This window comes from Plectropomus leopardus, chromosome 4 (assembly GCF_026936395.1).
Source record: "Plectropomus leopardus strain MGB_pleo_1.0 chromosome 4, ASM2693639v1, whole genome shotgun sequence".
NCBI lineage: Eukaryota > Metazoa > Chordata > Actinopteri > Perciformes > Serranidae > Plectropomus > Plectropomus leopardus.
In genome coordinates, this window is record NC_142179.1 from 29,600,975 (window position 1) to 29,612,820 (window position 11,846).

The 11,846-nt window shown below is 38.2% G+C and overlaps 2 protein-coding genes across 2 annotated transcripts; both read left to right on the top strand.

Annotated features, from left to right (window-relative positions):
• Window positions 1–419: 419 nt before the first annotated feature.
• kctd9a (potassium channel tetramerization domain containing 9a) lies at window positions 420–8,733 on the top strand. The gene is made up of 12 exons (XM_042488094.2): window positions 420–601; window positions 926–1,047; window positions 1,128–1,171; window positions 2,070–2,166; window positions 2,305–2,363; window positions 3,334–3,462; window positions 3,568–3,635; window positions 3,733–3,828; window positions 3,916–4,065; window positions 4,609–4,714; window positions 5,811–5,944; window positions 7,156–8,733. Exons 1-12 carry the CDS (start codon window positions 554–556, stop codon window positions 7,270–7,272), a joined length of 1,170 nt encoding a protein of 389 aa, XP_042344028.1. The 5' UTR covers window positions 420–553; the 3' UTR covers window positions 7,273–8,733.
• A 988-nt stretch (window positions 8,734–9,721) lies between these two features.
• On the top strand, window positions 9,722–10,599 carry LOC121944750 (progonadoliberin-1-like). Its single transcript, XM_042488639.2, has 4 exons — window positions 9,722–9,902; window positions 10,053–10,191; window positions 10,296–10,394; window positions 10,512–10,599. Exons 2-4 carry the CDS (start codon window positions 10,054–10,056, stop codon window positions 10,557–10,559), a joined length of 285 nt encoding a protein of 94 aa, XP_042344573.1. The 5' UTR covers window positions 9,722–9,902; window position 10,053; the 3' UTR covers window positions 10,560–10,599.
• The last annotated feature ends 1,247 nt before the right edge of the window (window positions 10,600–11,846 follow it).

An 11,846-nucleotide genomic window follows, 5' to 3' on the forward strand; every position in this document is an offset into this window, starting at 1 on the left:
TATAATTTCTCTTTAAAGGATGACGATGATTACGAATGAACAATGATGATTATGATAATTATTATTATTATCATTATTATTATCATAGTGTACTTTACTCTTGACATTGAACTTAAGTCTTGAACTGCTGTGGTTGATTTATATTCAACCATTGCTGTTATATTTTTCTTTTATATTTTTTTGTATTCTAAAATTTTCCTGTGTGTGTTTTTTGTGATTTTATGTGTAAAGCGCTCTTTGTAACATTTGGTTTTAATAAGTTCTATAAAAATAAACTTTACTTTTATTTTTGTTATTACTATCATTATAATTACTATTATTATTATTATTATTACGATGATTATGGCTAATTATTATAATTATTATTATAATTATGTGTAATAATAGTTTAATAATGTCTTCTGTTTGTCCGACAGCTCGTGAACGCCTCTTTTGTCTCGTGTTGTTGTCTGGTGCAGCTAGCTAACCAGCTTCAATCGGCGAGCGTTAGCTGGCAAACGGCACATTATCGCCATAATTGTAACAAAGCACTTATAACCAAAGCGCCTAAAGAATGAGAAGAGTTACCCTATTTGTTAACGGGACATCTAAAAATGGCAAGGTAGGTACTAAGTCTGTGGGAGTGTGTAGTTTGGGACCTGGGCCGCAGAATGACTGGCTTTTTCCACTCAACATACGTGTTTGATTACAGCCACAGTAACTGATGCTAATGTTAATCATACACTGCATCTGCCTATTATCGACACTATTCACATGATGTCTGAGTTATTATGAGTCTTTATGACATTATTCCCCCATCAGAGGTAATAGTTACTGTTAGATGAACCTAACTGCGACTCATAAATCTTGTATTAGGCAGCAGTGACCCATTTCTGCTCAGGCTTTAATCCCCAACGATCCTCTGATTTATACGCGTTTCTTTCAGGTTGTAGCAGTATATGGGACCTTGTCCGACTTACTCTCCGTAGCAAGCAATAAGTTAGGAATCAAAGCTGCCTCTTTGTACAATGGGAAGGGTGGTCTCATAGATGACATTGCCCTTATAAGGTAAGCTCACAGCATGATAATGAATATGTATCTGAGCGCATTACAGCAGCTTAACCTGTGACTGTCTGTGTTTCTGTCAGAGATGACGACGTGTTGTATGTGTCAGAAGGAGATCCATTCATTGGTGAGTGCTGCAGTCTCATCCACTGTCAGTGAAAGTGGGAATATTTATTACAAAAACTGCTTATTGCCATCAAAAATAAACACAGTATTTCATATAGAAATAACATCATCAATATCGAAATATTGAGAGTTAGACCGTATCTGTCAATTCAGGATGCAGAGTAACTCATCCATGCTTTTATTTTCTCAAGAGTAGACTACTGTAACACCCGTCTTACTGGCCTCCCAAAGACACCAGCTGGTAAACTTCGGCTTGTAGCTAGAGTATTATCAAAAACAAGAAGAAAAGAACATATTACTCCTATACTCGCCTCCTTTCACTATAGCGTACAATGATTTTAAAGTTCCCCTTGACTGCCTGCCATGTCCTAATTGTGCACTTCGATCATCAGACTCTGCATTATTAACAGTCACAAAGACTCACAGAAAAGTTGCAGCAGCAGACTTTAGTGCCTCTGCTCCGAAATTATGGACCACAACTCCACTACAGTCGGCTTCTGTGAGCATATTTAAGAAAAGGCTTAAAACATATCTTTTTACTCTGGCCTTCCCTTAGATTGTAAACCTTATTAGACTAGTTTACCCCTTTACGCCACTGCTCTTTTCAGTTGTGAGATGATGTCGATTCATTGGCCAACTATTGATCTGCTGTCTCTGACATTGGATCCGTTGATATTGTAGTGCTTTTTGTATGTTTTATCTTACCTTCTGGTTGTTATCATTTGCATACTTTGTTGCTTTTTTCTGCGTTATGCCTTCATGTATCTCTTTTTATCTCTCTGTGAAGCACTTTAAGCTGCTTTCCATGTATGAAAGGTGCTACATAAATATAATCTTACTATGATTTATTATTTATATGGTCTCAGACACTCTTATGCATCTCTTTTTTAAAATCACAGATCCTCAAAATGAAGCTAAGGTTGCATCTGATCAGCATGGAGCGCACACTGATTGGCTGACACTAAATATAGGTGGTCGTCCCTTCACCACCACCAGGTACCTGTGGTCTTAATGCTGTTTTCACTGTGAATAAACATATTCTAAAAGGCTTGAGATTGCTATACCACAGTTTTTTTCCTCTGTAAAATTTCCATTCATTGTCTTGTCTGGCGAATGTGTGTGTTTTGTGTTCAGGAGCACTTTGGTCAGCAAGGAGCCAGAGAGTATGCTTGCTCACATGTTTCGAGAGAAAGGTAAGTTATTGCCACAGAGTATCCATAATAGGAGCTGACCGATATTGGTTTTTCAGGGCTGATACCGATACCGATTATTAGTAGTTAATGAGACTGATAAGTGATATTTGGAACCAATATACATTTACAATAAAAATGTAAATCTTTATCAGAATTTGGAATATAACAAATTTCAACACAAAACTTTATTTAAATAATAATAATAGATAGGACTTTTATAGTCCTTTTCTAGAGACTCAAAGACGCTTTATGTGCAATGCAGAAAGGAAACAAATACAAATGCAAAATAGAGAATACAAAATACTGAAAAACACTTACATGAACAGAACAGATAAAAATACAAGAATAGAATTCAAAAGCAAAATTTAGAGGATATGGCAGTTCAGATTTGGGGAGGCAGACAGGTATTGTGGGCTTTTTAGAAAAGGTGGTTTTTTGAGTTTATTTTTAAATGAGGGGAGTGAGTCTGAGTTGCGGATGTTTGGAGGGAGGGCGTTCCAGAGGGTTGGGGAAGCAATGGCAAAGGCCTTTGACAAATGTTTAACCAAAACTGAAACTTTCAACATCATATGCGGCAAGTTCCCTGCAACCTTCACATCAAAAATCAACACTTTTGGCCCAAGAGGAGCTGGGTCCTTCAAAATAAAAGCACCAGTGGCTCCATTTTGATTTATGTAATTATAACAGGACTTTATTTAACTTTATCTGACCATTATTTTATTTAACTTTGTTATAACAGTACCCAATTCAACTTTATTATGACAGTAGCTACTTTATTTAATCTTAGTCAGTTTAATCATTTTAATATTTTAGTAGTCTACAATAGTTCAGAGGAGATTTCAAAACATAGATATATATATCGTGTATCGTGAGGTAGCCTAAAAATATTGAAATGTTATCTTTAAGCTACATCAGTCAGCCCAATGTAAGGTATCGTTTCATGTGTTGTCATCCTGTGTTTTTGCTCCAGATGTGTGGGGGAACAAGCAGGATGAGCACGGGGCTTACCTAATCGACCGCAGCCCTGAATACTTTGAGCCAATTCTCAACTATTTGAGACACGGTCAGCTCATTATCAATGAAGGCATAAATATACGAGGTAAGCTTTCTGACTCACCCCTTAATAATATAGTCTACCTGAATCACTTTGATGAAGGTCATTAAATAAAATTTCCTGGTATAATCTGCTGTAAATGTCTTCCAGGTGTCCTCGAGGAGGCTCGCTTCTTTGGAATTGAGCAGCTTGCTGAACAGCTGGAAGTAGCAATCAAGGTAACATGAAGTTTGACAGGTTAAAATGTTTGAATTTGATAAAGCGATCACTCTCTTGAATGCATCATGACTTACCACAAGCTTACTCTCTAAACAGAACTCACAGCCACCTGAGGACCACTCTCCCATTTCCCGCAAGGAGTTTGTTCGTTTTCTTCTGGCGACGCCCACCAAGTCAGAGCTCCGCTGTCAGGTACAGCAAAACCAAAATGTTTTCATCCACCCCATCATTTCACCGTATCAAGTTAATAGTTGACAACATCACTCTCGCTGTTTTCAGGGTCTAAATTTCAGCGGCGCTGATCTGTCCCGACTTGATTTACGCTACATCAATTTCAAGATGGCAAATCTCAGCCGCTGCAATCTGACACACGCCAACCTGTGCTGTTCTAATCTGGAGCGGGCTGATCTTTCTGGAGCCAACCTGGATGTAAGTCTAAAAACTCTTTTCTAGTCAGCACTAAATGATCCATGTACGATGCGATGCGATGCGATGCGATGCGATGCGATACGATACGATACGATACCGTACGGTACGGTACGGTACGGTACGATACACATTATTGTTCACGCAGGAGAAATTTGTCTTGGACATGTGCACATACAATATCAGCAGATGCACAGTAAGTGCAGAATGTGATAAATAAATGTCTCTGTGGGGAAGCGAACATTTCCATCTTCTATCTAAACTACGTGTCTTTTTTTCTCTAAATGTTGGCCCTCCTGCTGGTGATCAATAGACCAGGCTTTTAGTTTTCAGCCTCTTCTCACCTGCTGCCCCCTTTGGTCGTGTCGAGTATGGGGGCCCTTCTCTTCTTACACATGTTGGCACACACCTACTCTCACATTCACCCCATTAAAAGAACAACTACCAGACATTTTTTTCTTCAATCTGGCATGTGTACTTGCGTAACTCAATATGAACTTACAACAACATTATGAATGATTTCGATCATTGTGTTGTCTTTTGAAGGGTGCTAACTTACAAGGGGTGAAGATGCTCTGTTCCAATGCAGAGGGAGCTTCTCTCAAAGGCTGCAACTTTGAAGATCCATCTGGATTGAAGGCCAACCTGGAAGGTAATCCATCACAAATATTAGTCAAAGCAGAGGCAGTTTCACATTTGAGTCATATCCTAACCATACACTGAACAAAATCATGGATGTAGCCACTGTGCCGTCACCCATTGGTTTGTGGATTCCTGTTTTGAAGCCTCAGGTTTGGCATTTTGGATGTCATCATCTTGAATTTTTTGAGCCAGAAGTGACCAAATGTCACTAGTATCAGCTAGCTTGGTTAGCAGGGTGCATTTACACCTACGTTTAAACTGTGTTAATGCTAATGCTAATTTTCATCTGTAAAAAACAGACTTAAAACCAAAAATGAACTTACCAGAAGAGCTGAACATTTAACTCCTTAGGGGGTCTTTAAGGGAGACCAAACTCTGAACAAAACTCTGTTAAGGTTTACTCAAAAGGTTACAATTAACTCTAATGAACTACAAACACACTTACAAAGTGACAGCTACAGTGATGTTTACACTAAGTGTTAATGCGTTGGTGGTCAGGGTTAGGGCTAAAGGTTTGGGTCAGGAGGAAACACTTATCGACAGGGAAACAGTCCTCAACACAACACTGTAGCATTGAAGTAGAAGTTACAGTCCCAGTGAATTAGTTAGTGTGTCAGAAACACAGCAATGGCAGAAGCTCCAGGAAAACAACCGTTATCCCGATCACAAGCAGCTCCTGGAAAGGAGCAGCGTTCTGTGGCAATGAAAAGAAGCGATGTAAGAAGGAGCTAGAGTAAATTGGTGTATATTGGTGTGGCCTTCCAATGCTGGAGACAGCTCTTGGATTGAAAAAAAGAAGCAGTTTGATGCTGAACTCACCAGTCTTAAAGAAATGTCTCTTTTATACTAAAGTGTGCTATTTACCGACACATACTTTCAGTGTAACTAATGACAACACGAACACTGTCATTTAAAGGATGAAATACTGCCCCCCATGAGGTTGGACGGGGTGGCTTCATAATACAAAATGCACCTTTAATTATGCATAGCCTTAAGACTCAATAACATGTAAATCGGTGAGTTATATTTGTATATTGGCCCCTCCGCTTTGGCTTTTCAGCCTCAGCAGCTGTCGCTTGGTTTTAACTAAACGTTTTTGTCAACAGGTGCTAACCTGAAAGGTGTTGACATGGAAGGAAGCCAAATGACCGGCATCAACCTGCGTGTGGCCACTCTGAAAAATGCAAAGCTGAAGAACTGTAACCTGCGGGGAGCCACTTTAGCAGGGACTGATCTGGAGGTGAGTCAGGGCCATCAGAAGGGATTATCTCTAAAAACACTCATGTTGACTCAGCTTTCCTGTGGCCAAAAGAAATAAAACAGAACCTTTCTGTAAGCAGAAAAGCAATGGGCACAACAATGTCAATCTTTTTTATCTTTATTGAAATGTAATGGTTTTTCTGCCTTAGGTTATTTTTGTTTTAGACTAATTTTGTAAGTAAATAAAGTGTTCCTAAACAGAGATGCCAGTTTGATTTTGCCAGACTGTAGATAAGCACAATTTGAGGTGGACTTTGGCTCGTGCTCAGAGTAGAGTAGCTCTATAAACCTGAAGTGTGCATGTGATAATAAGCTTATAGATCAAATCAGGAAGCTTCAGTGATTGTCTTTCCAATGCAAGCATTTGGGATCTTACAAAAAATAACAGGACTGAGACAGAGCACTTGAAATGATAAGTGATAAACAAAAAAGTAATCGATTTTGATTATTGACTTAGTTGTGTTTTTAAGCAAAAGGGCCCAGAAGTCATTGGATTCAGCTTTTCAAATGTGCACATTAGCTGTTTTTTCTCTTTTATGGTTTTAAGGTGATTATCTTTGGGTTTTAGACTTTTGGTTGGACAGAACAAGCAATCTGAATAGATAAACTTAAAGCTCTAGCGTGTAGGTTTTAGTGGCATCTAGTAGTGAGATTGCAAATTGCAAACAACTGAATATTCTCCAGTGTGCCAAGCGTGTAGGAAAACTCTTGTAGCTGACACAAAAAATGCTAATGGCCCTATCTAGAGCCAGTACTTGGTTTGTCCCCTCTGGATTTCTTTAGAAACAACATGACTCCACAGAATAGGACTCACTCCATATTTAGATATAAACATCTCATTTCGAAGGTAACGACAACAGGATTCTTAGTTTCATGTGATTAAAAACTATAGAAAACACAGTAATGACCATTATATCCTCCTAAATCCTACATGCTAGAACTTTAAGTTCTTGGGCATTTTTTGATTGTTTTTTGGCATTTCATAGACTGAATGATTAATCAAAAAAAAAAGTTGTCAGTTGCAGCCTTACAAAGCACTTTGGCAGTAATGACACTGTGAATGTTTTTTAACCTGCTCATGCAAAACAATTTAGAGCACATTACAGTTCTTCAGTCATATTGCAGGTTTTTCACTTGTCACTCGTTTTCCTCCTGTCCTACTGTTTTGTCTCTGCCACTTTTTTTTCGCAGAACTGTGACCTGTCCGGCTGCGATCTACAAGAAGCCAACCTGAGAGGGTCCAATGTGAAAGGAGCCATTTTTGAAGAGATGCTGACCCCTCTGCACATGTCCCAGAGTGTCAGATAACTCGGCACACGCTCTTTATTGCTCTCTCCTACAGCATACACCCCTACTATCAGTCTCTCTTTACCTGTCTGCAGCACAGGTAGTTGTATGCACATCCCTGGCATTCCACCTATATTATGTTAGCTTTAAATACCTTGCACTAGAATTTATTCAGGGTTGTCTCTGTATGTTTGAATGGTAGGATGTTTTTTAAATGTTCAGCTGCATATATCACCAAAACAAAAATAATGTTCCTAGTGTATGTACATGTGTCTGGATGCAATCCCATGACTATACTCATTTAATGTAACTACATAATTTATATTCACTTCATATTACTTGATATGTTAATGGGAGTCAAAAATCACATTATCCGTGTGCAGTGAAGCTCAGAGCGCTGAGCTTCACTGAATGCTGCTGTAGCAGAAATAGGTGTCACTTACCAATAACTGTGTCGATATATATTCCTCTTCAAGTATGTAACTTAAATTTTTTGCTGGATTCAACATATTCTAAAGGAAGCAATGCAAGCCAAAGCCATAATGATAGCACAGTCTAAAAGGCTGAAAGTGCTGTTAGCGCACCACGAAACTATGCGACAGGCTAGTTTGAAACACAGCTTGGGTATGCAATACGTAATTTACAGCTGTGAGGTTTCTCCTTTTAAATATTGTGTTCTTAAAAAGCTTTCCCTTGTTCTGCGCTCTGTGAATCTACCTCTTTTTTTAATCCAGAGTGCGAGTGATCCACAACTGCATGCATTTGACTGTGGCACTGCTTATTGTAATGTTTATGTATGACATTCGTTATTCTTCTGTTTCCGATTATGAGGCCAGCTTTAACAGAAAGCAATTTTCACACGTTCATGCTGTCAAAATGGGTCTGCCTGGAAACGTGCTTCATGTATCAGTGTATATCATGTAACCATGCTTTGAACTTATTTGCACAAGTATATGTTAACTTGTAACATGTTATAACTTTTCACCAAAAAAAACAAAGTTTGGTGCTTGTAATCTAAAGTAAATCCAGTGTTTCAAAAACTTCCAAAAAAAAAAGCGTTATTAGATTAGGCAGGTGTTGTCAGCTGTTTTGTCAAGGATCTTACGTCACTACAGGACGGTGTCCGTTTGCATGTTTGAAGACCTATACTCGTCTTTGACTGGTGAAGTTTCTCTAGCTGTAGCTCAAAGCTGCTCCAATGCAATACTATTCACTCAGTTCAACAGTAGGTACCCAGCCTGTGAGCATGAATGATGAAGGCAATCATATTGTGTATTTCACTTTGAGCGTGAAAATCAATGGAAGAGCTATGGTTATTTATTTTAGTACATCTCGCTGAATGCAATATGGGGCAATGGTTGGTTTGTGTTTGAGACAGGGAGTGATGTAGGTCTCCCTATCTATGATTATTGCACTCGACCATGGAAATATATTTCCATGAATGACTGTTATGAATAAACTGCTATGAAGAAGAAATAAAAATCTTGTGTCATCTGATTTTTATGCCTCTGTGCCAGCGACAGTCGTGGCCAGAAGCATTATGTTTTGGGGTTGTCCACCCATCTGCACATATGTTTGTCCATACATATTGTATGTCTGTGTATCCTTCCGATTCTTGTAAACACGATATCCTAAGAACAGCTTGAGGGGGGGTTTCTCAAATTTGGCACAAATATCCACTTGGACTAAAGGATGAACTCACTAGAGTTTTGGTGGTCAAAAATCATTGCAACCTAGAGTTCGTCCCATCCTCATAGATGCAATATCTCAAGAAGACCGTGAGGGAATTTCCTACATTTTGGCACAAACGTCCACTTGAAGGAAGAACTGATTAGATTTTGGTGGTCAAAGGTCATTGTGATCTTGTCTGAGTCTCATTCTTTTGGATGCAATATCTCAAGAGGACCTTCAAAAGAATTTCCAAACGTCCACCTGGACTCAAGAATGAAGTGAATGAAGCTAAAGGTTAAGGTCATGGTGACCTCACAGAATGCATTTTAGGTCATAGCTCAAGAACTCACATGCCTTTTATGACAAAAGTTCACACAGATGTGTTAAAAATAAACTGATGAAGTGGAGACATTTTATATCCCCAAAGGTCAAAGGTTATCTTCACAGTGACATAATGTTCTACAAAAAAAAAACGCACTTTTCTGGCCATTTTTAACTTCATAACTCTTTGGTGATTGCATAGATCCTGTGTGCTGTTGTGTTGTTGAAGCTTTGTCAATTATCTTGGCTACATAGGAGTCTGAACATATCATGATGTAAACTGTAACTACAACTTGTTTGCAGAGGCGGTTATTCTAGTTAATCATCTGTTGTGTCAGCTTTGAATGGTTAAGTGTTGACCACTGAAAATAGGTCATAAAAGCACCAGGCAGGAAACAGCTAAAAAATAAAATGGTTGCCCCACGTAACTTGTTCTTTTGTTGAAGGGCAAAAATCACCAAATGTAATCTTTTAAACAGCTCCGGAGGTTGCCAGTAAGTGTTGCTTAATCCCACTTTGTGACCCCCTGCTGTGCAGTGTAGGGATAAAAGAAAGAGAAGCAGCTTATATAAACCTTGGAGAATAGTGCAGCAGCAAGATTCACAAGGGACAGCAGATAAGAACAAATCAGAGAAGCCTGCCTGACCTCTGCGCAGAAGGTAAGAAATTCAGTGATCGGCGTAGTTCTCTAAGTCTGAGAAGTGTCAATCAGGGTGAAGAACTATGACGACATTTGAGGTTAAACTAAAGAAAATGAGACGGTAAAATAGAAAATAACATGCTTAAATGTGCAATATTTTTCCCCTCAGAATGGCTTCAAAATCCTTGGCGCTGTGGCTGCTTCTCGTCGGTGCAGTGTTGTCACAGGGCCACTGTCAGCACTGGTCATATGGACTCCACCCGGGAGGGAAGAGGGACGTGGACAGCCTTTCAGACACACCGGGCAATGTAAGTATAAATCTATCTTATAGCGCCTCACACTTTTCCTAAGCCCATCTTTCAATATGCACATAATCAATGTGGGTTTCTGGGTTTTTTTTGTCCTTCAACAGATAATTGAGGGGTTTGCACACTTGGACACACCTTGCAGTGTTTTTGGTTGTGCAGAGGAATCACCTTTAGCCAAAATCTACGGAACAAAGGGATTTCTTGTGAGTTTAGCTTATTTGCAATTCTGTGTTTAATTTTTTCTCTGTCTTTTTAACACCTCATGGCTCCGACAAAGTTTTAATTTAGTCTCACAGATTTCATATTTTGTTCTCTTTTAGGGCAGTGTCAGCGTCAGAGAAAACGGACGAGGAACGTACAAAAAATGACGATTATTTGATTCTACAATAAATATTTATTAGCATGTCACTGTTTTTTTGGGTGATTGCTTGACACGGTTTATATTCACATTAGAAATACAAGCTACAGATTTACTTTACCAAATACATGTATGTTTGTGCTATTATAAGCAAATATGCCTTCTTTGTTTGTTTGCTGATTTGTTTTTTTTTTTCAAATACAGATTCACCTCATTGTCATGAAGAGCTTACATTTCCTATACAAATTTGATTTTTGTTCCAGCAGTTAAAAAAAATTCCAGATAAAATGAAAAAATAAAAAAACAACAATACAATGACTTACAGCTGGTGTTGTCTGTAGACTTAATATGGGCTTGTGTGTGTAAAATGAACAGCAGGCAGAAAAACTAAGGAGTTTAATTTGGGGTGTTTAATGGCCTTAGATGTGCTAAACAGGAAGATCAGAGTGTATTTTATTGCATTTGTAAGTACTTAAGTGTAGCTGAATTAGTTTGGCATCTCAACAAAGAGTAAGAGTACCGTTCATTTTCAGTTTTCTCGAATGATAGGAGTGTTATATACACTTTGGAAAGTAAAATCTGACATGTAATTAGTTTTTGGTTTTAGTTTTTTAGGCTAGCAGCAGAAAAAAACTGTGAAATAACAGCACAGCTCAAAAGAAGGGCAATAGTCTGAGAAAAAAAAAATCAGTTGTCAATGTCACAAATTTGCGAGAAAACAGATTTCAGTGTAATACGATCACTTAATGAGTATGTTAAAGTCCGGATGCTCGTGATAATCCTGTGACTCTGGGCTATAATCAGGAGTATTTTCTTATTGCTAAATCCAGTAACTAAGTATAATTCTACAAGTTAATTCACTGCAGGCACTGTCATGGCAGGCGGTAGCATCTGTATGATGAGGTTGATCCAAAGTGATGTGAATAAAGCCTCACTATTTTTATGACTATTTTTTTCTCACAAATTTGCAATTATTATTATTATAAAATTTATAAACTCAGACAATAGAATAGATTTTTTTTTTCTCAGAAATCTGTAACTTAATAAACTTGAGAATATCCAACTTTTTTCCTAATAAATTTGCAACATTAATCTTGGAAACTGAGATGATTTTTTTTTCTTAGAATATTGCCCTTAATGAAAAAATAAATCTAAAGTGGCCCTTATATGCCGTCATATGAAGGTGACATGATAGCTGACAGGCAGAAAAGTAGGGAGGCCAGGCTGTGTTCACTTTTTCGTAAAAGAGAGTTTGAAACAGAACCTCAGTTCTTACTATACTGTGAGAAATTTCATA